The sequence below is a fragment of the Syngnathus leptorhynchus genome, chromosome 5 (assembly GCF_054491065.1).
Source record: "Syngnathus leptorhynchus isolate UIUO chromosome 5, UIUO_Slep, whole genome shotgun sequence".
NCBI lineage: Eukaryota > Metazoa > Chordata > Actinopteri > Syngnathiformes > Syngnathidae > Syngnathus > Syngnathus leptorhynchus.
Window position 1 is genome coordinate 10410121 of NC_141199.1, and position 26361 is coordinate 10436481.

The 26361-nt window shown below is 39.3% G+C and overlaps 2 protein-coding genes across 4 annotated transcripts; one reads left to right on the forward strand and one right to left on the reverse strand.

Annotated features, from left to right (window-relative positions):
• The first annotated feature begins 2227 nt into the window (after positions 1-2227).
• cplx2a (complexin 2a) lies at positions 2228-12417 on the forward strand. The gene is made up of 4 exons (XM_085912330.1): positions 2228-2470; positions 3422-3519; positions 9784-9962; positions 11118-12417. The coding sequence occupies exons 2-4, from the start codon at positions 3489-3491 to the stop codon at positions 11307-11309; spliced, it is 402 nt and encodes a 133-aa protein (XP_085768456.1). The 5' UTR covers positions 2228-2470; positions 3422-3488; the 3' UTR covers positions 11310-12417.
• Positions 12418-13384: 967 nt separating this feature from the next.
• tmod1 (tropomodulin 1) lies at positions 13385-26286 on the reverse strand. Of its 3 annotated transcripts, none has more exons than XM_085912886.1 (12): positions 26015-26286; positions 23916-23994; positions 23574-23736; positions 20553-20709; positions 19796-19912; positions 18784-18873; positions 17677-17807; positions 17487-17594; positions 17018-17161; positions 16487-16631; positions 15805-15904; positions 13385-15047 (listed from the first exon to the last, which is right to left on the reverse strand). In XM_085912886.1, the coding sequence occupies exons 3-12, from the start codon at positions 23694-23696 to the stop codon at positions 15029-15031; spliced, it is 1134 nt and encodes a 377-aa protein (XP_085769012.1). In that variant the 5' UTR covers positions 23697-23736; positions 23916-23994; positions 26015-26286; the 3' UTR covers positions 13385-15028. The 3 variants fall into 3 exon arrangements, with proteins under 3 accessions (XP_085769012.1, XP_085769011.1, XP_085769013.1); XM_085912885.1 differs by having other exon boundaries at positions 23574-23730; positions 23914-23994; XM_085912887.1 differs by lacking the exon at positions 15805-15904 and having other exon boundaries at positions 23574-23730; positions 23914-23994.
• Between the last annotated feature and the right edge of the window lie 75 nt (positions 26287-26361).

The window sequence follows — 26361 nt, forward strand, 5'->3', positions numbered from 1 at the left end:
AAGACACCCCCAATAATTTGAATGCATTATTGAGGCATTAACCTAAACCAACAATGATATGCCTAATTCAGACTTGTTGAGAAGTGAAGTGTTTGCCCTTTTTCAAATGTAGCTGTCAGAGGGAAATTGTAGTGCAGCGAGGTCTTACATAAAAAAGTCTAATGTTCAATCTGAAAACATTCCTGTGAATTTATATTTTTGACCTCAAACCAAAAGCTTATAAATTGTGGGCATGTGACGTGTGTCTGTTCGCATGCGCACTGCATGCTGCAGTTGTCTCAGAGCGTTTCCAGGCTATAAACGAGGTGATGGATGTGTTGGTGCCACAGTGGGTTGACTGGACACAGTCTCCTGCGTCTTGATTAATTGATGTGAGATGCAGCAGTTTAAGCTCCCCCTGGTCCTCTGTGTGCTCTCAGTCTGTCCATTCCTATTGAGTTTGCCAATGTAACCACAGGGGGAAAGGCAGGGATGCTTTAAGCTTTTGCAGGGGCATGCTATTTTAGGGGGCCGGATAGCAAACGCAGCAAAAAAGTAGGTAAACACTAAAGCATTTCAGATTTTAAAATGATGTAAAGAGGACTGTTTTTGCTAAAACTGTACCATAGGAACACAGGCCACATGATGTTGAACAGGTCCATAGCTGTCCATTATGATTAAATTGGGATCGGTTTGGATTACTCATGTCCGCAAAATTCCCATTATTGAATTTTGCTCGAGGTTACATCATATCCATTGTAAGTAGCCCATGCGATCTTTAGTTGTTAGTTAGTTTTTTTTAAAAACGTTTTTACATGTATTTTCTCATCGTACAGTATATTATTAGATACTCAACACATTTCAATGGCCATTTTTTGGAACGTGCACAGTCAAAGCATCATTGATAAATTACAGGCTCATTCTACCCTTAAAATTGCATTGATGGATCCAAATTGAAACAACTGACAGTGGGCAGCATAGCCAATAATATTGGATGGACAGTATACATATAGTTATGGGTATATCGTATAAGATAATTGGCTCGGAAATCAACCCAGATTATTCCAGTGCATGTCTGTCAGCTAAGCAGACTGTGTATTTGTCCAAAAATGCAATATTGCTCCCGAAACCTGATGGAGTGGTGGAACTAGGGCTGAAAATAAAACAATACATTGGTGCCAACTGTGCTTGACAGCTTGTGTTTGAAGCAACAAACACAAAGAGTAAAATCAACACTCAAGTGTTTGTGTTTTATATATACTATTCAATTTATTTGAAAAGATTGTTTGAGCTGACTAAGACCACCATTTTTAAGGGAGAGACATGTTTTTCCACTGAGTGAAAACTTGTTTACAATATATGATAGCGGTTTTCAAGCTTGATGGAGTTCATAGCGTTGATTGGCTGAGCACAGCAAAGATTCAGGCAATTCAAATGATCTATTTCTTTATAGAGTTTGCTGAGGCCAAATTAGCACTAAAAGTGGAGTGAGAGAGTTTACAGGTTACAATAAATGTGTTGCTCTGTGTCTACCGAGTGTGCAAATAGTACTGATGCTAATATCGGACCTATCCGAGTTTCTGTTTTGAATCCCTGCATGTTTATAAACATTCAAGTGTGGTTCTTGAGATCAAAACACACATTTTTAAACGGCTGGATGCATTTGTTTACTTTGGTTGTGTTTGAGAAAAGACCAAAAGTATGTACCTGAATGAAAGACAAATGCAGTGTGGTTACGTTATGTGTGTTATTTATGTACAGTATGTTAACAAAAATTGAAGTGTAAATGGTTCTGACCATACGCTCTTCAAGTAGCCACTTCACAGTGCAGATGTTTTTCTGCCATGTTAAGACTCTTTAGTGCGACTAGCCCGTCGCATGATCAAAGTCCGCCGTGACCACTCCCACAGTGGCGCAGCCCTCCCTCTCATCAATCAGCCGGCTGCACTAACCTGCAAAATAATATCCGGTCTGACCCACGTCTGCATAATTAAGCCATGCATGTACTGTGTAGGATTTACACTGGTCATAAAAAAAAAAGCCCCGAGTGTGCATGAGAATGGACAGACAACCAAATTATATAAGTGAAGTTTAAAACATTAGTTTTTTTTTCAACTGTCTCATCCTTCTGTTCAAGAAATTGTATCAAAAATACTTTTTCTTTTTTGACACAATAGCAATACACCCGACTATTTAAATGGATCTCCTTACGGTCATGCACTGTTCCCCTCCCCTCCCTCGCCCTCTGCATGTTCTCATCTGGTCCTGCAGAAACCCACTCGCTTCTTCCTCCTCCTCCTCATCGTCCCTCCTCCTCCGCTGCAGCCTACAACCGGCATGTCTGCCAACTAAGAAGCTCGATTTATCCTTTTTTAGACGCAACTTGTATATTCCGCAACACCGCTCGAGAAGAAGCAGGCTATTTGTAGACCCGCAGCGCCTTTTTTTTCCTGATTTGGGCTGAGAAACAAGGACGAGGATCCAAATCAAGGTAAAGGATGAAACCACTATTGGTGCACCGCGCGGGACAGGATGAGGACATTTTTTTTGTGCTCTTACCAAAATACGCCGTATTGAATTACTTGTAAAATGGGAAATGTATCGTTCATCTGAATGCTGAGTTAATAAGGGTTCACGTGAGGAGAAATTGACGCCGCATGCAGCAGACGATGCTGAACTGAAGGAGGAGGCAAAGGAGGGAATGATTCGAAGAGGCTGCTGCAGATTAAGGCAACCGCACTTAATGAGCGCCGCAAGTTTTGTAATGCTGCAGAGCACAAGCAAAGCTGTAAAACGCAGCCAGTGTGTCTTTTTCATGTATTATGTGGAGAGAAATGCTTAACAATGTCCAATGTGACACCAAATTTTAGAGTTACAATGTCACCCCAACTTCAAAATAACTGATGAAACCATTTGCATGCAAGACGTGCTCTATTCACTTTTAAAATATAGAAAGCAATTATGACATCATGGAGGTTATCACACTAAACATGGCTTCTATTGCTACCTTGACCCTCTTGGAGCTCTACTGCTTTCTCCACCAGTGCTTTTTTCCCTATGATGATACATCACAGGTAGTTTTGTCAGCATAAACCGCAAGATGGATTGCAGTTAAATCAAGGACGCGTACATCTAGAGAAAAGTCAAAACATGGTACAGTGGAGGGTAAAGACTTCTCTCGTTTCATTCGCAACATTTTTTGCCCTTTATAAAGTGATTCATAAAACACAATGACATTGTGAATAATAAACTCCTGTAATAAAAAAACAAACAAACACTTTTCTAGGAGCATTGATGCTTATTCTCACATCGTCCTAACTGGAGGTCATTCATCCTCCCCCCCCCCTCCTCCTCTTTGTCCCATCAAACTCTCGTGTGTGACGCCCAGTGGAATGAATGTCCTAACAGGCTTAGCTAAAAGTGTTTTGTGCCCCCGCTGCAGGTCCGTCCGTCCGTCCGTCCTCGATAACGTGACCCGCTGAAGGAAAAGAACACAGAAGTGCTTCATCATGAATTTTGTAATGAAAGCTGCACTGGGAGGTGAGTTGGCTGCCAGGCGACGGCTTGATTTAACAGCACTGCAGTGTAGACCATGTGAACGGGATGCTCAGCACAAGCGGGGGCACGGGACTAGCTCTTGCAATTCAATAGGACGGTGAATGCTTTCATCTTACCTAACTTCAGTCCTGAGCAAATGTTGAAATCAAAAAAATCTCTACTCATTCACATTATTACAGAAAACGATTGCAAAGTTTAAAGATGTATTTTTAGTCACATAATATCATTTTGTCGTGATGCATCCACGTTTTACTCCTCTCGAGCAGTACACAAAACAAGATTCATAATGGCAGAGTTACCCTGAGGCATTCGCAAACTAAGTGGTTAAAAAGTGAATCTTTTTTTTTTCTATACCATTAAACCACAGGTGTCAAACTCAAGGCCCGGGGCCCAGCTCTCGCACACCATATTATTTTATGAGGCCCACAAAAGAAATATTACACAGTGATGTCAAGTTTCTTCCTAAAATACCACAAACCGCAAGATAGCTTTACTTTTAAAAACATCGAGACGTTGCCTTACTGTAACTACTACGTGGACGGTGACAAAAATGAGTTAAATGCAAAGTATAGCTCTTGTCAAGCAGTTGCGGTGGTGAGCGGGCAGGCCCAGATCCAATTCTATTTAGGGCCCCATACACAAGCCATAAAATCAAGGTAGGATGGGTTGGTGTTGAAGAACTTTGGAGGCCTGAACTCAGCCCCATTAATCGCCTTTGGGATGCACTGTTGTATGTATATATACTTTTCCCTGTACAGTGTATTATCTTCTCTTAATATTATAATAATTTGCCCCCTAATTAATCCTCAATCCGGTCATGTAATTCATCCTCCTTACTCCAGCTTTTAGAGGAGAGCAGCAAAAACGTCCGTTATAATTCAGATGCGGCACACGTAGCGCTGAGATGTGAACAATGCAGAGCTGTTGTTGTGCAGGTTACAGGGGTGTCTTTGGGTTACAGTGAGGATGGGGAGATAAGAAGGAAGAGCTCCCACTGCTCATTGGGATTCCGAGGATGATGTTGCTGCCTCATCCTGCTGTATTTCAGAAAGCAGCTGCGCTATATGAATCCCAAAATCAACTGCAATGCATCGGCTGCTGCTGAGCAGTGGGCTGCAGTCTGCCCTGAAAGCCGGTTTTAGGAGTTTGCATAGTGGCGCCACATCTCATACAACACAGATTGTTGATTGCAAAAATGATGTGAATTCATATGTAAGGCTGATTCTTATTTCAGTAATAGTTTCAGGAGTTTTTGGTTGTAGTCGATTCTGAAGCAGAGCACAGTGACCTCCTTGCACACAACATCTGCCAAATTGCTGACTGTCCGCTGGATTACAAAAGGTCGCTGCATGGGGGAGAAGCGGAAAATGAAGCAAAACAATTATCCAGAAAATCAATCAGCCAAGCCTTCATTCCGGCTCTCAAAAATTGTCAATCAATACATCAGTGCTGGGGAGATATTCTTAACTCAATTGTGTTTTTAATGGTTAGGCATCTGCATGGCCTCGTGGTCCAAGCAGCCTCACATGAATTGTTGAAGCACAAATTGGTCAGTATGAAGAACAATCCAATACAAAATTTACATTGAAATGTTTGACATCAACGACGTGAAATGCATTCCAATAAATAGAAATAAGTCTTACCTGTACGTCTGCGCATGCACCTGGATAGTTGTAAATCCATGCATCTCCATGTTGAAGAACATCTTTACTATTTTAGAATCACAGATGAAAAACAATTTTTCTAATTTTTCATAATCCGAGACTTCCGATAGCTATCATAACGAAGCTACTAGAATAGTCCACCCTGTGATGTGCACAGGTATTTTCACATACAACTAAATTGTGCTCGAGGAATGCAGAGTTAATTTCTGGATTACTGTACATCAAAATGACATTCATACAAATTAGGTTAACCTTGTAGTGTGGGGCCATTGCCTTAGGCTTGAATTTCCACCACTCCCGAGTACTTGACTGCTGACTCAGCACTTCCTGACTCATCTTGAGTTAGTGTGACAGACTAAGGGGCTGTTAAATGAGGCACACATTGGTTTGAGGGAATGAGTCTCCTCCACAAAGTAGGCTCAACTATGTAGTATATTCACATAAAAGTTGAGTGTAAAGAAGAATGAGCTCAATTTATCTGCAATTGTGCATCTCATTTTTGAATTTTTTTTATTTTATTTTGTTTTATTTGTCAGGGACAGTGTAATCAATGAACATTTCTGTAGATGCACCAGAATTAGCCAAAAGGCTAAAATTCTTATTAATTATTATTATTATTTTTTTGGATAATGATCAAACAATGATTTACTTAATCGAAAATACTACTTCCCTTTATAAACATGCTCTTTCAACTGTATTTATGGCTTTGCCGATAAATATCCATATACACAAAATTATGAATAGTATCGTCAATGAAAAGAGTGTTAAAAGAAACTTCTAGTTATGTTGAATAGAACGTACTGCTATTAATATCACCATCTCCTGCCCTTCATCAAACAGCTGTATTTATATTTATAACACGTTCGGTGTATTTGAAGTCAGACAAAACAGTGTCATTGGAGGTCAGATGAGAACAGAACACACCTTCGGTTGTTTTTCTCTCACCTCAGAATGCATCGGCAGACACTCAGATAAGATTGCAAATCAAGTCTTCATTGCCTGATTGACCTTAGACAGACACACACACACCTCCCTATTTCTCCTCTTGAATTTAACAATCTCACCTTTTATGACCTATTACACTGTAACGTTTTCTTTCTTTTAATAGTGTGCTGTGTTTCTATTGTTAATCTTTGTCAGCTTTGGGAACACTTAAGTGATATTAAATTTAAAGGACCAATGCAAGCCATGAGCCAATAAGATTCATTTTGTTATAAATGAAGTTATGCTCAGTTCACCAAAAACTAGACCTTGATGTTCTCTTCAGGATTTCTCTCCACTCTTGGAGAGGATTTAGAGAAAGATTTGCACGAGAACCTCGTGGTATAAAGGAGAGGGGATGAATTGCTTTAATCTGGCACTGTTCATTCAAAGTTCATGCACAGGCAGGAGAGCCAAAGGTTAGTTTTTCTTTCTGTCTTATTGAATTTCACAAATACCTTTGGAGTAGAGGGATTAGATCAATTCAAACAAATCTGCGACTACAAAACCCAGCCCAGAGACCACTTCAAATCTGATGATGAGTCACTGGCCGTATGACTTCATATTAATAGTTTGTTGACTCATTGATTGTGATTTCAAGACCAACCTCACAATTTTTGTAGAATCAATGTTGCACAAACCTTTACAACAACTATGCACATTATTGCCAGCTCATAAATGGGCAAGCGCTCCCATCAAATTATTCTCTAAGCAAGACCCATGTGACGCATGAGCGCTTTAATAGAACTGCTTTGACAGGATGTTGCTGTATCGCTTGCAAATGGCACACAAGAGCTTAGCTCACGGCTCAATATAACTCAGGCTTTTGTCTCCTAGGATCTGCTTCTTCTTCTCCTCCCTTTTTTGTATTATCTTTTACAGCCAAGCAGAGACAATTTGAATGTGCTAATAAGCTTTCAGGATCAAATGAGGAAGTCATCATGAGAGAATCATTTGACAATGAGGCTAAGATGACTGTGAGTCACTGCTTCATTTACCACTGTGTTGATATCAAGGCTTATTTAGTTCAATCCTGAAAGTGCATCAAGATTTTATTCCTTCTAATGTCAAATCACAAATTTGTAATCATGAATGTTTGCTATGCACAAATGATGTATGCATCATTAGAGCTGCGCAGCACGCCATCATTACAGATGTACGTGCATATAGTAATTCAACCTGGAAGGAAATATGAGCCACTATTCCATCGTGAAAATGTTGCCTTGAATGCAAATCACAGATTGGTCATCCATACGTGCACAGTGACGTACACATTCTGTAATGTGCACATGCATTAAAACACAAGAAGTTGTTCAGCCGAGCATTACTAATTAACGCATGCCGAAAATGGAGTGAAGTCATTATTTATATAATCCATATAGTGGCTCTTACTGTAAATGTATTGCAGCTTTTCTTTTCTTTGACACCATCCCCATGCACACATTATACGCATGGCCTTGTCATGGTTGGCTGCATATTGCCATGTCAACTTCTGGTCTGCTAAGACTGCAACACCAGATTCATGTAAGATCTCTTGATTTATGTCCTTTCTTTTAATAGCTCACTTCCAATCCCTTATTGAAATTGATATACTGTCTTACAAGAGTAATTACCCACGTGAATGTGAGATTCTCGTGACTTGCCCAAAGATATTAAAAATGGCAGCTAGTTAATCATTGCAATGCCTACAGAATGCTGACTTCCTAAAATTATGCCATGATGCCGCTTGGTGAGTGAATGATCAACAAATTAAATCTTAAAGTGGAAGTCAACCCAAACATTTTCTTTCAAATAATTTGTTGTCTTTGTCCCTACTAGTCTAAACATGGCATTCTGATTAATATTGTGTTTGTGTAATATGAGTTAAGACGCAAAATTCAACCCTATTTATCCATCTCAGGGGGCGGCCATTTTTTTTTTTTGCTTACTGTCAACTGAAAATGACATCACAGTTGTCAGGTCTGAAGTTACAACCAATCTCGGCTCAGCGTCAGAAAACCGGTGAGCCATGATTGGCTGTGACTGAGCAACTGCGATGTCATTTTCATTCGACAGCAAGGTTAAAATTTTCCGCCCTGAAGATGGATAGAAACAGGTGGATTTTGCCAGTTTGATTCATTTTCCACAAACAAAACATTCATCAGAATACTGTGTTTTGACTATTTGGGCTGCACAGAACATATTACAAGAAAAAATGGGAGTTGACTTCCCTTAAACCAATAACAATGACATTCCATCAGGTGTTGCCGACGTAATACTGTCATTGCTTTGCAGTGAAACACAAATAACAATGATCGGGTCTAATAACAAAATAAATTAGCTAATACCAAACCGTCAATATGCTCCACTATATTGATAATGTGACTTAATCCTCCCCAAGGCAGCAGGCGTGTAAAAATGTCCCATTTGTTAACCAGCCCTGCACATCATATTTTCTTATCTGTCTAATAAAACACTCACATTTGCATTTCATTCTCATGTCTCTCTGCTCCCTTCCACCTCATCTTGTCTTTTGTCTTCTATCTCTGCAATGTGCCGCACTTCCTTTTCATTATGCTGATGAGTGAAAATACCAACAATACCAACGGCGGCACTCGTCTCACGGATTTTCTTTCTCGCTCGCTTGCTTTCTTACTCTCCTCAGATGCCCCCGTCGGCCCCCCCAAGACTTCCCGACGCAAAGCCCCCGACAGCCCACTCTGCTCTTTCCTGCGCTCTGTTGCCCTCTTTTTTCATCCTCATTTCCTTTAGTTTATCCTCTATCGTCTTTCATTTGTCACTTCCCTCTAGTCACGCTCTCGATTTTTTTTTTTTTTTATGGGAAAATTGAAGCCTGTTGGATAATCCCACTAACGGGAACAGCTCGGAAAATGTTTCTGACACATTCCCACCTCCTCATTATATTTCTCTTTTCTACTAAATATACACAGAGTATCATTATTGACCTCCTTTTTCTTTTCCCTCCTTTTATATTTACTCCAGTCTTCTCCTAAACCCGCTGCGTCAAACTTGTTTTCATCACGGCCACATTGCAGTCTTACTACTTTTCGAGATGTTGCTCTTGGTTTAAAGATAAATACTAATGCAATTAAAATGTATTAAAATTTCTAATACATTTTTAGACCAAGAATGCCATTTAGAGGCATCACAAGTGCTTCATGAAGCTTTATTTGTCCATCACTAGATTAAGTTGGGGTGTAATGTTTTAACCAGAGTTTCAGTCAATTCATGATGAAATTTTAGCTTAGCTTTTTTTTTTAAAAAACATTATATTCACATAAAAAAAAAATAAAAAATGTCTTGGTTGTTTAATTCCATATGAATGGTGAGAAGGCCTTCCAGAGACCCAATGTTCAGTACACAAGAAATAATAGAAATGATATATATTTAGAGTGTTCAATTTAAAACAACTGAAATGTGGGGGAAATTTGAGAACCAGTAGGTAATAAGATTCCATGGCACTTGAACACAAAAGAAATCCATTGTCCTTTCTTCATGGAATCTTTACACCCAGGTTTTTTGACATCACTCTTCCATTTTGATGTGAGAGAGTACCGTGTGTCTCCTGATAGCTCTTAATTGAGGCATGTCTCTCATCTAGGTGGTCCTCCTGATGTTGGCAAGATGCTGGGTGGTGAGGAGAAGGAAGAAGACCCGGATGCAGCAAAGAAAGAGGAGGAAAGGCAGGAGGCGCTGAGACAGCAAGAGGAAGAGAGGAAGGCTAAATACGGCAAGATGGAGGCCGAGAGGGAGCAGATGAGACAAGGCATCAGGGATAAGGTATCATGGCAAGATTCCCATATTCCACTATAAGGTTCAACTAACTCAGTGCAAAATCGGAAATGAACAAGAGAATTAGTGCACAAGTAAGAGTGCTCTTGTCGCTCTTAGCAATAAAATGCTGTTCATCACATTTGAACAGTTTGATGATTTTGGATTATGTCCTCATTTTTAGCACGAGTTTCTAAAGGCTCTATGTGTCACCTGCCAGCTTTTTTTTTTTCGTAAAGGTATTTTTACAACAGACTGTGCCATGGAAGCAGACAATTAAAGAGCTATTTTTAATTGCTTTGTTTCCTTTGGTGTGAACTCCAACTTCCCGACACTGTGTAATAATGCAGAAGAGCAACAGAAAATAGCTGAGGAGAATTAAAGAAGTAGTCAATTAACAAAGCAAATAATACAATTATTGCACAACAAATGGAATTTTGTGTGCATAGTGTGAATATCTGTATTCATTTCACTAAGTAGGTGGAGTGCAGCCAATAGAGAATACAGAATGTTTAATTATTTTCTCTTTTAGGTGCTCCTCTGAGAGTTAAAGTATGTTTGTATAATTTTTAATGGTAAGAAATTTCATTCAGCTTTCCGCTGCTATTTTTGCTGCCATTTGCTTGACTACTTTGTATTTGTCAAATAACACTTCAGTTTTCTAGTTAAAATATTTCACAATAATCAAATTATAATAAAACTTCTGGGGCCATTTTTCATTTGACCTTTTATACTTTTTCCAGTAAATTAATAGAATATTAAAGAGAAAATCCAGCCCTGATAGTCCATTTTTTCCACTAAAAAGCTCAGTTTATGTTTTTGATCAGGAAAATGACATCAGTTTTCATTTTCTGTTTTCTAAATTAATCTTGAGGGAATAATGAAATAACTAAAGCCATGACAAATGCTTACTTTTAATTATTATTATGGCCACCCCTCTCCCATCTCTATTTAGGCCAACTTCAAACCCTAAAAACAAAGCAAACCGATTGGAGAGCAAGAAATGAGCAGCCAATTGTAGCTTCGGTGCCGTTTCTGTCACATCTGTACACGTATGATATTGTCTATTAATATGGGTCTGGAAGGTTTCCCTTGAAATAAAGGGTACGTGATCATTATCGGATCTCTTATCAATCCTCGGATCTTCATGCTTTTATACACCAGTACGGCTTGAAAAAGCGTGAGGAGGCCGAGGCTGAAGCAGCGGCTGCAGCCGAGGAGCCTGCGGCGGGCAGCTTGACACGACCGAAGAAGGCAGTGCCCACCGGCTGCGGGGATGAAGAAGAGGAAGAGAGCATCATGGACACAGTGATGAAATACCTGCCAGGTCCACTGCAGGATATGTTGAAGAAGTAAGACAGTGATAGCGCTCGCTGAAGTCGTTACCAGGTTGGCTTCAATCCCAAAACTCACGCTCAGATTAGCATTGTAAATGATTCAAATTTGGTTGACTATTAAAATTTTTGAAAAGTCATGCGGATGTAGACTGCGCCATTGGTTGCGTGTGTGTGTCTAGCAAAGGGGCCATTGACACAATTCGAAACGGTCTTTCCTTTTTCTCTGACTACTTCCATTGAAGAGCTTGAAGCATCAACACGGTGTTCTCCTTCACCTCGCTGTTCACTTTAATTGTACATAAGCAATCTATATAACAGGCCTCAAGCAAGGCCAAACAATCAAAGATATCCATTTATTATACCGTCTGTCTCTAAACTAGAAAATGTGATGACATGATAAGCCATATTTAAAAAAAAAAAAAAAAAAAAAAAAAGGATATTTAAAACAAAATTTGTGCAAGCTCTTAAAGCTGCCGTTTGTGTTTGTGTGGAGTTTATGTCAAGCCGTTTTGCACAGTGTTACACATCCTCCGTGAAAAGTGTTGTCTCTGTTGGATGTCAAAGTGTGCCCACCTTTGTGTAATGTAGGAAATGTTTCGTGTGTCTCGCATGCCATTTGTCTTGACGAGTTATGTGACTATGTACAAGCCACTCCCTTTTTATCCTCTTCTTTGTTATGCAAAAAATATGAAGGCAATAACTCCTGAGTTTGTGTTTTTCCTTTATGTCAATGTAACCATGAATAATAGTAATAGGAAATAAAGCATTTAGGCCATTTAATTGACAGGTTTGGAGGGCTTTCTTTTGTCAGTAGAAAATGTGACTCTATGACAACAGTCAAGCTTTCAGCCATAAAACCGCGCTAATTGTAGTGCAGTAAGTACTGTTATATAACAGCGAGAGTTGTGAATGACGTATGACATCGGTATTGGACGCTTACAACAATGTTTTGTTTCCCGTCTTAATTTGTGGATAAACATGACATCCATACACTTACTGAAGTGATCACATGGTAATAGAAGTGTTTAAATGATGTTTTATTTGTTGTGGTATACGAAAGCGAGCTGCCGAGGCGCCATAGACTGTCATGAGCAATAAAGGATTATTATGTATGTTTCTGCCTCAGAATTAATAAAAACCGAAATATCTTGTTCACATCAGCGATGTTTTATTTCCTTTCTTAAATATTTTAAAGGGGATAAAAGTAACATCAAACCCGAAGCTAACTTAACTGTTATGTAAAATGTTTGCTTTCGGGCACTTTTTGAACAGACGAATGGGGAGTTTCTATTTGGATACTTCAGCTTCCAGGTCATGTTTATTTTTTATTTTTTACTTAAATAGGAATCTCAGTAACAGTAATGATATAAAATGTCAATATTGTTGTTGCATTAGACAATATAAACTGGAGGAAACTGGAGTACTCGCGAAATCCCAAGCAGGCATGGGGAGAACATGCAAACTCCACACAGGAATGCCAGAGTTGGAATCGAACCTTGCACCTCTGAAATGTGAGGCAGATATGCTAACCCTTACGGGAACGTGCTGCAATTTTTTTTATCAATATTAAATCATTATTTGTAATTTATCATCACGTTGTCAAAAGTGGAGTGAATTCAAGCTTTCAAGGCAATTCAGCAAATGTTTTGCTAATGTAAAAATTGGCATGCACACATTTAAAAAAAAAAAAAAAAAAAAATGGTTTATAGATGTAATGGTCCCTTGTATTGTATGCCAACTTAAAGCTATAAATAAAACCAATTCACTTTTGGAGCAAGTAACATCCTTGCTTTGATGTGCGAACTAAAATTGTTGCCATAAATATCAATAATTTATATATTAAATTTATTCTAACTTAAATGACTATTTCAGCCCACCAAATATGTAAGTTGTATTTTTTTATTTGTGCTATTGCCATTATATTTTTTCATAGATCAAATTCTTAGAACAAACAGCATCGAAGCACAGTTTGTAGGTTTATTTGAAGTTAGACGGTTTATGAATTATGCCCATGATGTCACTATTTCTCAGTACCATTTGGCATGCACTGCATTCTTACTTCCGAGTCCTACCAAGTAACGGCACAGTGCTCCCTTTAATTTCAAGGCACATTTATTTCACATACCACCATCCACACTAAATGTGAACTAGCTAACAAAAACTCTTCATCAAACGCTAATAAAAATAAAATGGAGACAAGTGGACACACAAGGCCGCAAATGTCACTGAATCATGTTTACATCATCCATAATTAACATTTGTTGTAAATGACATCAGCTGCCCATTTCTCCAGATCCTTCAAATAGCAATAAATATTTCATTTTAATTTCAGCAAGCAAGCTATTTGTTGCTGACCCTGACTAGATAGCAGCTGCGTTTTCCTCCTGGTTCTAGTATAAATGCTCCGCATTGAAGCGCGTGCTGGTGGTATCTAGTTAGTAATCAAAGACAATGTTTGGTAAAAAGAACATCAAACCAGGTTCAGTGCAATGACACACTTAAAATGTCCAAAGGGTCCAATTAAAGCCTCATCTGCATCTGCTTCAAAGCTTGTTTGAAATGTATCTATTTAAACTTTACCTCAATTAAATGTATCTGCCTGATCAGAATTTCATGTTTATACTGTGGCCAAATATGTCTTTTAGTGAAACACTCTAAACTTTGCTTCAGAAGGTTTATGTGTGCCTGTGATCATCTGCCAGGCATCTCATTTTAAAGTTCAAGTTTTAACTTGAATAAACAATAACAATAAACAGGACTTGGATAATATTGTAGGAAAATCTGTGCTCTGTCATATATGTTTGGTAGCCGTCCCAGCTTTAAGGCTTGAATGTAATTTAAGTATACATTTTGTACATCATCCACAAATTCATCATAGCGTAAGAATTCTCAGATTGTTCATGAAATAATAAGCATTAATATTATGTAAAGCTCCAATTTTAGAGTGGTCACACAAGCAAACCACAATGTCTCAATTGTGAGGCTAGAAATGAACCATTTAACTCCAAATTAGACCACCATTGGGATGACGGAAAGTTTATGTTTGACAATAATGATAATAATAACAATAATCATAATTCAGATAAGTTCACGACCAGGTGAACATGGAATATTTGACGCATCTATAGCGCTTTATTTGTTTGGAGTGTTTGATGCTTGGGATCTAAATACCAGTCTGATGGTGATTGAAGAGGAACGTGTGGGTAAGTAACCATGTCAGTTACCACGCATGAATAATATTAATAACAATACATAACGGTAGAAACAGGATTGTCAAAAGAGGCCGCGAAACCAACATTTAGAAAAAAAGTCCGAGACGTCAAGGCACTACAGTTGCTAATAAAAGCCTTTAGATGGCAGCACTGTATGCTTACTAGTTTGCAACATCCCAGCACATAAACATTCAAAGAACAATTATTTCTCCTTTTACATGCACTGGATTTTCTGGCAGACATTGTTGTTCACACCATTTATATCCTCTAACAATTTTTTTTTTTTTTTTTTAAAAGTCCCCAAAAAGTTTTCTCTGAACCCTGAATTGCACTTGCATGTCAGAGATGATGTGCAAGGTCATCCGGAGAAACCGTCGTCGGACCCTTTGAGGTCGAATGGAAGTCACATAAGGACGGGGCGGACTTTTCAAAAAGGCAAAAACGGGGGGTGGGGTGGAGGGATGCGAGGCAGGGGAAGAGTGCTTCTTACACATTTGTCCGACACTTGGGAAGGATGGGTCCTCCTTCAAGCCTTCTCTTTCTTACTGTGGATAGAGAGATGATGACATGTGAGAGGACAGGAACAACATGAGAGAAAAGGACAAAGAGAGAGAACAGGAGAGTGGGAGAGAGCGAGAGAGAGCGCAGTCTTTAAGCACTTAAGTGAAAAGAGGCCTTTGCTCCTACGGGTTTCATAGTATGCTTCTTTCGAGGTCAAATTACAAGCACTTTCAAAATTGCTTTTGAGCTCGTCCACCACATTAGTACAGTGATGCATGAATTATAGATGCGTATATACTGTACATTTTATGATATAAATTAGGTCTTCCGAGAGAATATGAGATCATCTTTCAGAGGGGCTTTATTCATTTTTGCTCAAATTTGAGCAAATGAAAACAAATATTTTGTTTTGAAAAATTTGGGCACACATAATCTTACAACAATTCACACTCACGCCCTACAGATAATTTGGAGCGGTCAATCGGCCCTATCATGCATGTTTATGGAATGTGGGATGAAACCAGAGCACCTGAGGGAAACCCACACAGGCACGGGGAGAACATGCAAACGCCACACAAGAAGGCCGGAGCCGGAATCGAACCCACAACCTCTGAATTGTAATGAGAGTTGGTGCTTAAACACAGTAGCCGGTGACTTGATGACAGTGCAGAAATTGCTGAAAGGAGCTCAGGAGAAGTAAGGGAGGCTTTGAAAGGAGGTGGCGGCAGTTCCAGTGTTGTGGAACAAAAGTGGAAGCTATCGTCAGAAGAAAAGCAAAACTGAAGGACCACATGTGTTTACTTAGTCTTTGACTTGAACTTTTTCCCAAAGGCCCGTTCCAGCTCAGGGACGGACAAAGTGAGCGTAAAGGAGCCATCGGACTCGGACCTGACAACTCGGGCTTCAAAACGAGAGGAGGAGGAAAAGTTATGTCCAGAAATATGAACCTATTGTCACATATACAAGCATTACGGATTGCATTTGAAATAAAGAAGAGCTCGCAGAATCCAAATTCTTCTGGAATTTTTTGGAAGGGTATTTTCTCTAGAAAACTCTAGAAATTCATCCTTTACTGAAAGTGCACACGGGCAATGACGTAACTCCCCTTCTCATGCACTGTTCTTTTATGAGTTATTTATTTTAGCGCTGATGTCATCATTCAAAAAAAGCTTTGTTTGGGTTTGCCTCGGCTTTCAGACGGCACACTAAGTGTACCGGCTGATGACATCACTGGGCATCTGATCAAAGCATAAAAAGTGGGATGATTAAGTGCAGATAAAGGGACAGCTTTGGCAAAATATAACTGATAACACTGCCAAGTGCACAATTCTACAAAGTGCTTATATAACCACTGAGGTCATTCAAACACGATTGAAAACAATGTCTGAAGAGTCTGAGGACACTTGACGTAACATCGATGTTTTGTGTTGGCTACATTCTGGTGTGACCATCAAGTGTAGTAGTAGTGTAGTAGTTTGCCTACCAAGGTCATTGTTGTTCATCATGGCGTTGGAGCCTCGGAGACGCGGGCCCTGCTGGGTAAAATGGTAGCCGAACTTCAGCAATGTGGTGTTTTTCTCCAACATGCTTGCTATCTCCATTTCCACTTTATTGCCTAATGGCTGGCTCTGCAGAAGAAACATCCAAATCTTGTTCAAGCAGCTATATTGCCTGAAGGTACATTGGCTTGTAACAAAATATTCAAAACACTTGCCATCTCTGCCTATCTGACTTAAACTTAATTAGTGATGCAACTATTCCTTTATCCAAGCAGATTCCAAATTCCCCTCACAAACATTTTTTTGTCCTCTGATTGGATGCTCAGAGCAACATTAGTTACAGTCAAATGAAACTAGCAAAACAAAGCTGTAGTGCTCTGCACAAATGATTCATTTTGATAATCAGCATCTGTTCGTGAGTACATGTACTACTGATTTGATTATTTTTATATTGTTTTTGAATGAATGACTCTGAATGCTTTAGGTGATGTACAAGGTATAGTTTCGTTCAGTACCTGATTATCAATCTTGAGCTCCAGTAATGTCGTGTTGTACTGCAGTGACTCAACGAGGGCAAGGATTCCAGCCCCTGTTATAAAGTTTGACTCGACATTCAGGCTCTTCAGTGTCGTGTTAACCTTGAGCATCTCCGCCAAGGCCTGATAAAAAAAAACACAGCACACGTGATTAATTGTCATTTTGTCCTTTTCCTTGGAAACGTTCACCCTGCCTCGAGTTTTCAAACGTCAACATATTGCGCAAGCGTCAAAGTATGAAGTCTGCATGTGTGTTTTGCTTCTTCTAACGTTTTGTGTGCATTTCATATTTTGAAAGACTGAACAGCCTCCACAAGTACACCACTGCCCAATGTTATTATAACTGTAACAAATTACTGTGGATTTTTTATATATTATTTAGGGGAAACATATGGAAAGTATGTTCTTGAACGGGGAAAAAACAAAAAAAAAAGCAGATTGTACTTACAAATGCTACGGGGTCATTGCTTCTGGTTCCAACGATACTGAACCTCTCCACCGCTGTGTTCTCTATCAGAGCCTGAGAGTATGCCTTCAAAGTCGGGATGGGGATATTCTAAACAAAAATAAAATAAAATAAATAAATAAATAAATAAAGCGCTATCCATCACCATGCAGACACAGACACACTTTGATACCTTAATGTTGTTGAGGTTGACCTCCACAAGGTCAGGGTCATTCCTTTTCATTCTTATGAGGGTTTCTTCTACATCCGTTGAATTGGGCTCCTCATCGGGAACTGGTTTGTACTGGGTGGACTGGATCACACCTGCCACACACTTACAGTTACTACACAATATTGAATTACTGGAACAGTATCATTTGAAATCAACATAAGGTGGACAATAAAGATGTCACGCCAGCATGTTCTTCATTAACACCCATTACTATTTTCTTTTTAGATGGGCTTTGGCGCCATCTTGTGGCACATAAATAAAAAGCGCACATATATGCCAACAATTAATGATGATAATAACGAAGCTTCAAATTTGCTGTATTGTTGTACTTTTGACTTTTCAAGATGGCACGGTTGGTTGTACTAAAGGGGTTTATGAAGCCAATTTGAAGATCAAGTTTCCCATCAGCACTAAGAATTGTGAATAGCTGAGTTTTTCATTGAACCATTGAGGACAGGTTCTAAGAAACCAGGATATTGGTGAATTTGCAAATAGTCTACTCGTAATCAGCAAATATGCCCTCATGAAGCACAGGGATGACAAGCAATCAATCAGATTTGACACGAACTGCTTTTAACCATACTATCACTTACAGTAATTGCAATGCCTACATATTTATTTGAGGAGATAAACACATAATCAGTGTCTCTAAACATTTCCACAATCATAATTTATCTCAAATACTGTGTATGTGCCAAAGAAAGCATTACATTTTGTACTATTCATGGTCATGGTACAGTTTCCCACGGTCAGTTGTCATGTTGATGAACGAGCAACCACATCAAACTGAGGTGAAAAGTACAATTATAGTAGTATAACTGTCTGGTAAAATAAGAACATAAATAAAAGCAAATCATTTGAGTGATAATAATCATTGATTATGCATGCGCCACTCCACCCAAATTTATGCTGTATTGGGCTTTAGTATTTTGTAACTCACCAACAGTTCTTTTGGACTGGGAGACATTTGATTGGGAATACTGCACAATTAAATGTACCTTCTTTTTTTTTCCCCCCAGATATCTGATTTTGATTCAGGCAAAACATCAAATTGCGTGTGTTACATACTGTTAAGTCCTTGCTTGTTGACTATGGTGCTGCTTGCCAGAGCTTCATAGTACTGCTGGTTACTCATCAGGGTGTGCATACCCAGGATGGCTGGGAAAGGAAAGAATGGAGGTCAGCAAGAAAGGAAAACGAACACAAGGTCATACAAAATGTGTTTCAGCTCTGTACTTGACAACCATGCAAAAAGAGGATGGGTACATGCATATGGATACTAATAGACAGGCTGCTATGTTTTAGAACATGGTTGAGAGCTTCCTCTAGTGTTTGGTTGATGCAACATAATGTGAAGTCAAGTGAAGTGAAGTAATAATAATAATAATAATAATAATAATAATAATAATGATGATGAATGAGTAGATATCCCAACTATCACCATTCTGCATTGAATAAGAAAATTGTGAGGAGATATCTATAATTAGAAAGTGTAATAAGCAAAATTTTCACCTACAGTAGATTTCCAGGAACGACTTGGAGGTAAAAACCATATCTCAACAATGGAGATGAATATTTACAGAAACCTTTATGTACACCTGAATGTAAAAATCTTGGTGTCCCATTGAAGTAACATAAAAAGGACAAACAAGTAGAAACACATGATTCAAACGGATGGAGAGTTTTTGCAGTACAAACAAAACCCTTAAAGCAAATATTTTCTATAGCATGCATTTAATTAACTTTATGGCTGTGTCTTCTTTTCATGCAAACACATGTATGCAAACTGCCGATACCCTGTTTGGTGCCCGGCTAACAATGATCCAGCAGAGGTGGAGCAAGTGAGGGGGTGATGAAGAGGAAGGGTGGTGGGGTTAGCCTGAAGAGAAGATGAGGATCAGGTGCTAGTATGGGAGATCGCAATGGGTTTTATATTGATTAGTGAAATAGATTAATTCCTCTAGCATTAATCATATGACATATTGGTTTGAAATGGGAGATGTGAGAAAAACAAATACAGTACACCAGAGTACAGTATACGCCTAGATTGTGTCGATAGGAGTTAAATGCAAGTTGTTACCTGCTATATCGCAAAGTTCAGCATCAGTAGCACTGGCCAGTGCTTCTTCAAGCTCAGGCTCAAGGGTCACATTCTCCATAATGGGGTCCACCATCTTTTTAGGCACCCAGGCCTTCCCTGAAAAAAAAAAAGGGTGTTTATACATCCACCACGTCGCGTTCCCTCATTCACACTCACGTTTACACCTCGGAACATTTTTAGGTAAAATATATGTGTTTGCAATGTGGGAGGAAACGGGGGAATGTGGAGAAAACCCACGCAAAAAAAACTAAACAAAAACCCTCAAGCTGGAACATGGACAAAAAATACAAAACACAAATGCATAAGAGACATGATTTACAAGAGCTGTGCCTCCAATTTTGTCTTTACAAGAATAACACAGCACAGTTTTGTTTCAAGTGTTTTTCTTTTTAAATGAACATTTCACTGTGGCTGAATAAGGCAACTATACTATTAGATTAGAATTATCGCATGATGATGAACAGTGCAATGAGGATGACAAAAGAGGAAATATTTTCATAAAAACATTTTCATTGTGAGGTGTAGGAAATGCTTCCATCAGATTTCTATCTAGAAATTGTTTTTTAATTGTAGTATCTCAGCATACAACATATAAACACCATTTACCCAGCTGTGCAACCAATGACCACTCAAAATAAAAAAAGAGCAAATGGAAAGAATTCAGACCTAGTCCCAGATGTCTAACTTACTCTTAGAGGAATAAATACAGCAATAGATGACAATGTTGCAGGCTTACCTCGCTTTTCCCCAGTGAAGGGCACCAAGTCTTCTCTGTCTGGATGTTCTTTGGCTTGCTTCTCCAGGTGGGCCAACAAGTCGTCTCTCTGGAACGTTCCTGTGGGCGCTTTCTTAGTCTGGTCTTTCTGACGCATCCCGGCAGGCAACAGTGCATTCTAGTCAACAATGGAAATGTACAGCATTAAAAATATTGACATGCTCCATTGGCAATGCTCCATCTTTATTTTTACGTCATTCTGTTATACATCAAATGTATTAGAGGATTTGGATAATTCTAGGGTAAAAAATGGCTCTAAAGAATTACTCGATTAAAACAGTTGTCTATTAATTTGATAATCAAATACTTGCCGATTAATCAATTATTTTGACCAATCTACTATATTTGTGTTGTTATGGTTATAACTTGTAGGGGTAGTCTTACTACATTGATCAAGCTGAGAGATTATTCCCATATTTTAGTTTCTACACATAATAGGCAAGAAAATGCTTGGAATAATAATAGTATCGAAAAAATAATAATCTTACAGCATCAATCAAAATATGAGCATTAATACCTTTTATCTCTGGAGAGGCCATTTTTTGATACAGTTCTTAAATCGCACAGTTGCACAACTGTGGGCTGAGAAATTTCCCACAGCTTTGCTGCTCCCTGTGTTATTTTTAACTTAAATGCCCATACAAAATGAAGCTCTTGCAAGCTCTGCTTATAGCCTCATATCTTATCTTTGCTCTCAACACTCTACGGCCTCACTCTCTCTCCTCTCATGACTCATTTATCCTTTTTCAAGCTGCCATCAGCCTCCCACTGTACTTACTCAAAAGCACAAAGATGATGAGCAAAGACACTACTATTTAATTCCATGAGGGCTTCAAAAATCTATTCCACAGCACACAGAAGCATTTAGAGGAAAGCTGAGGTGTATATCACATTGACACTGGCAAGCTCATATCACAGTTACATCACAGACAAGATGTCGCTTGCATTCACTTCCACTGTGTTATTTTTAACAGTGTGAGACTCAGTTGTCCTCTCTTCTCCAGTCGGATTGTGACTTCCTTCTCTGCTTTCACTGCTTAAACATGGCACCTCAAATATCTCATCTGGCAAGCATTCACACAGCAGCAGCCACTGGACGGATCAGTTTTTGTGGCACTTGCTCTTTGGAGCTGACGTCAAAACATGACAACTTATGTGCATGGCTCAGAGGCTTGGGTCTAAAATTCCCGCAGACACACTCCAATAGCTTGTAAGTCTTCCCAGAAGATTGAAGCTGATGTCTTGTGAAGTAGTGACCAACCCTACATCTCGTATTCTATTTTGACTTTCTTCAAATAAAGGTATTATTTATATTCGGCACAATAGAAGGCACACATCATTTTCATAGACAGCAACTAGTGAGCCCAAGTGAATGTCCCAAAAGTTGTTGAATTTGACAAAACTATGAAACCATCAGTGAGCTGTCAGCAAACCGAGTGAGACCTCTGCTCAATGAACCTCTAAAAAAAAATCAACTTGCTAAGTCTTGGGGGTTTTTCAGCTTTTTTTCAACACAGATGGGAATAACGTAACTGTTAAATATTGACGATGGCCACAGATTAACTTCACGTTCTTTCTTAGACAATCAAATTTTGATGTCAACCAAGGTCCCAGAACGACTTGTATTTGACATTGACGCTTTCAGAAAACAGTATCTTTTAAAAATGGTGATATTTTCACCATAACCCGATATAGACCAAAGAATTCATCAGTTAACACAAGAGATTAAGTCTTAATTGTGAAAATATGGCAGACTTTTTCAGATCAAATTATATATTTACCTCCTGAGTTGGTCTAATGCTAAAAAGTCTTGCCAAGGTCTTCCAAGAAAAGAGGTGGGCAGACCTGCTGGGAAGGCTGCAGTGTTTTTCAGAGCAAAAGGGTACTTTACTGTTCTGTAATTGGTTATGCTCGTAAACAGGCGCAAAAAAAGTACACACGCACGCTTTGACTCTCCATGTTTGCGTCATCAAGTCCCTCCGGGCCAGGCAGTGGCAGCATGAGTCCGTGGCACACAAACGCGCACATGCACGACGAATAATAGCCTTGCTTACAGTCATCCTCCTCTTGCCCCCTTTTGGGATTGAGAAGACCATCACAGCTGCTATCACTCATGATAGTATAGCATTGAGTTTATGACAGTTTACAGTATGCCACATGCTCACAATGAACCCAAAATTGCAACATTTGTCTACCGCTGTCCTCTAGCACTTATCTCCATTAGGTTCATTTCAGTGGAGAAAGATAATTACCGTATTTTCCGGACTATAAGGCACACCGGACTATAAGGCGCACCTTCAATGAATGGCCCATTTTAAAACTTTGTCCTTATATAAGGCGCAGCGGACTATAAGGCGCACCATTAATGCATCATGTCAAATTTTTAATCCAAATCAAATCGTTCTCCATTTTATCTTTTTTATTTCAACTTCAGACGCAACAAATTACTTAATAATCACAAAATAATGATCCATAGTCTTTTTGATTTATGATTCATAGTCTTTTGCAGTGGGCCACTTATGATTGATTTCATGACACAATGCTTCGGGCCAGTTTAAATTTAGGAATTTGGTCCATCTATAAGGCGCACTTCGGCTTCTGAGAAAATTTTAGGTTTTTGGGTGCGCCTTATAGTCCGGAAAATACGGTAAGTTGTTTCTTTTTTTTGTATACATTTTATTTCCACATAGTTTCACCTACTGCCACAACAAGCAAGGATTCACTGTCTGTGAGTGGATCATTTTATTACAATACATGCTAATAGGGGCATCAGTATTGCCTCTGTTCATCCACAGTAGACCTCCGAGCACAGCTCACTAACAACATAACGAATGGGCCCACAGACGGCACACGACAACATCTTAAACACGACGAGCCATCGCAATAACAGAGCTGTAGGTGATGCTAATATGTGAAGTCAGCGTGGTCCACATTAGGGTCTGAATGACTCCATAAGTCTACGCTGGCAGAAAGTAAACTTACATCAGGGTCCAGCTCCTCCAGTTCATCTTCTAACCGCTGCAGCTCCTCCTCGGAGAGCTTCATGAGCAGCTCGTCCTCATCGATGTCTCTGTACTTGTCCATCTCCTTCCTCAACACCGACATGATGCCACACACACACACACACACACACACACACACACACCTGTAAAAACAAACACCAATGTCACAATGACATTCATTTGGGCCATTTTAAACTCAAGGTGCTTTAGTCCAGATGTTTATCGTTCGTTGCGATGTGTCTTTTATGTTTACTACAGAGCAGTAATTAAATTGCTAATTAACTGTGACAATTGGACTGGGTGCATGGCTCGTGGGTCTTACCTTTACTAACTTCAAATGAGGAATACAATATAGGTATGTCAGATGAGCAGCTGGGACAACTCCACATCCGTTGCGAAGGCTGAAGAATAATGGAAAAAAGACTAGTTGGAATATAAGTGCACTGTTTTTATATACCACTTGGAGGGTATGCGAAATAAACTAATAGTTAATGCAAATTGAGACTGTATTGAGCTGCAGAAAGGTACAAAGATTTGTTACTGTGTTTGCATAAACAAGAAGCTAATCAGGCAACTGATATGTGTCATCATTAGTAATTTTAGTCAGTGGAAAATCTGTGTCTCCATGTGACAACACTTGAGAACCAATGATGACAGGAGTGAAATAACTTCAATGCGGCCAATATCTAATGTCTTCTTTATTAAATCAAATTAGATAAAACAAAAACATGCTGCATAACTCTGGACTTTCTCCAGCCACTATCCATGACAAGACAAGTTTTCAAAAGCAAAGATGAAGAATTGGGCTCAGATCCAAATAATTGAAGTGGAAGAAGCTGACCTGCTCTGCAGATAGCAAACAGAGCTGGGTCTGTATTTATGCTGCTTTCCTAAAGCTTCTGCTTAGTTGGGGCGAGCAGGACGTAAAGCTTGAAGCTGAATTTGCAAAAGTAGTCATATAAAGACTTCTGCATTGAAACTGGTATGTGTGGATAATACAATTTTAGCTACTTTTTTTTTGTTTTTTTTGTTAACGCCCTGCACAAGACCAGAACAGAACATCGATTAGTACAAAGTATTACACAAATTTAAATTGGGGTACAAATGAACTTTTTAAAGGGCAAATAGGAGCAGTCATCCACTGATGTAAGGTAAAAAGGTGTGAGTGAAGTCGTGTGCATTCATGTTGTTGCGTAGTGTAAAATCTTTCATTTTTAAAAATACACCCAATGTTTATCAACTACAGAACATCAGCCTGTAAAGATTTCAGAATAGTAGCCAAAAACCTTTCACAGCTAATAAATCAACGAAATAGCAAGAGAACGGGCAGCGGGACCTGTTGTTAAACTGTTCAGCAGACAAATACTGCTCAGTGTCTTCAGACAGATGTCAGCGTCATTAAAAACATCAGCTTCACGCACACTTACTGTACACGAGAGCATTTCATTGTTGACATTGGAGTTTTGTACACTTTATAGCGCCATTGGAACATTTCAAAAGGTGCATATTCGATCTGCAGTAGTTAAACAATGATAAAGGATGTAGTGATGGCTACATTTGACTTTAAAACATGTCATATTTTGCTATTTTCAGAATCAAATATCGGATAAGTTCATGTATCATATCTGAACCGCTTCTCCTCACGAGGGTTGCAGCTATGCTGGAACACCCTGAACGAGCCGCCAGCCAATTGCAGGTTAAACTAAACTAATTATGTTTTGCTTTTTGTGATATCTGAAAGTAGTACTATCATTAAGATAACATGTGCAGTTACTATTATCAAATAATCATTGAAACAAATATAAAAATCACTTTAAAAGTTATGTTAGTGAGGGAGAACCATATTTTGGGAGAATTGTTAATAACCTAGAACTTTCTAAAATCTACAATACATTTGCATGTACATAAAAGAATGAAAGTAGGTAGAAAAGGCCGACCTTGATGTTGCACAGGGTATAATTCATCCCGAGTATGTTGTGCAGTCACGTTATATAGGTCACAGACAAACTGATGGCCAACATGCCATCAGACAACTGTTGCATTGCACAGCACTTGTTGACTGATCCTAATTATGCAAGGCGTTTGTACTGGTCTATTTAAGTTATACATATTTAACACTAGTGAAACACTTGAGGACAATTCCAGTTTGTTTTGTGAGTGCATTGATTTGGTAGGATCAAGAAAGATTGCTACATTCTATCAATGCAATATAACATTGTCAAGGACAGGGGTGTCTTAATCAAAAGGATCCCAAAAAAACACATAAGAAATGAGAGGGAACTCTCACCCTCTCAAATAGAAAACCACAGACTGCAAGGATCACAGTTGTATTAACTTGTACAGTACATTCGTCTCAGTAGTAGCTTTAGTGAGGTGAAGTCTTCCACAGGCAGCACTTTTATTTTGCATGCATTGACGTACCTCCAGCAGCGCTATTTATAGCCGGACGGTCCGGATGGGTGACAGCAGCACCGAATACTTTGACCAGATATGGTTCCCTCAGAGCGGCGTGCACAAGCGATGCAGGCTGCTCCCCAACAGCTACACGAAGAGAGGATTGAACACAAGCACCCTCGACACACACCGTCCATGCGCCGTGGCGCAAGAACACCGGATATTGGTGCAGAATGGAGCGGACGCAGAAAGTTGCCTCCCCTGACAGCAGGTTGCAATTGGGGCTTTGAGAGGGCTCAAAGTCGTCTCCCGTAAAGGGCAAAGCCGAGAGGACCTCCTCCCACCACAAGCCACCCCCACCGACCTCCAAGCAG

Bases quoted from the DNA above. Each gene is read 5' to 3' on its own strand.
- cplx2a (XM_085912330.1), top strand. From the start codon at position 3,489: ATGAATTTTGTAATGAAAGCTGCACTGGGAG. The intron at 3,520-9,783 runs GTGAGTTGGCTG...TCTCTCATCTAG, and splicing joins AATGAAAGCTGCACTGGGAG to GTGGTCCTCCTGATGTTGGC. The intron at 9,963-11,117 runs GTATCATGGCAA...TTTATACACCAG, and splicing joins GACAAGGCATCAGGGATAAG to TACGGCTTGAAAAAGCGTGA.
- tmod1 (XM_085912886.1), bottom strand. From the start codon at position 23,696: ATGTCGGTGTTGAGGAAGGAGATGGACAAGTACAGAGACATCGATGAG. The intron at 17,162-17,486 runs GTAAGTACAATC...TTTTTTTATCAG, and splicing joins GCAATGACCCCGTAGCATTT to GCCTTGGCGGAGATGCTCAA. The intron at 16,632-17,017 runs GTACTGAACGAA...TTTCTTCTGCAG, and splicing joins AGCTCAAGATTGATAATCAG to AGCCAGCCATTAGGCAATAA.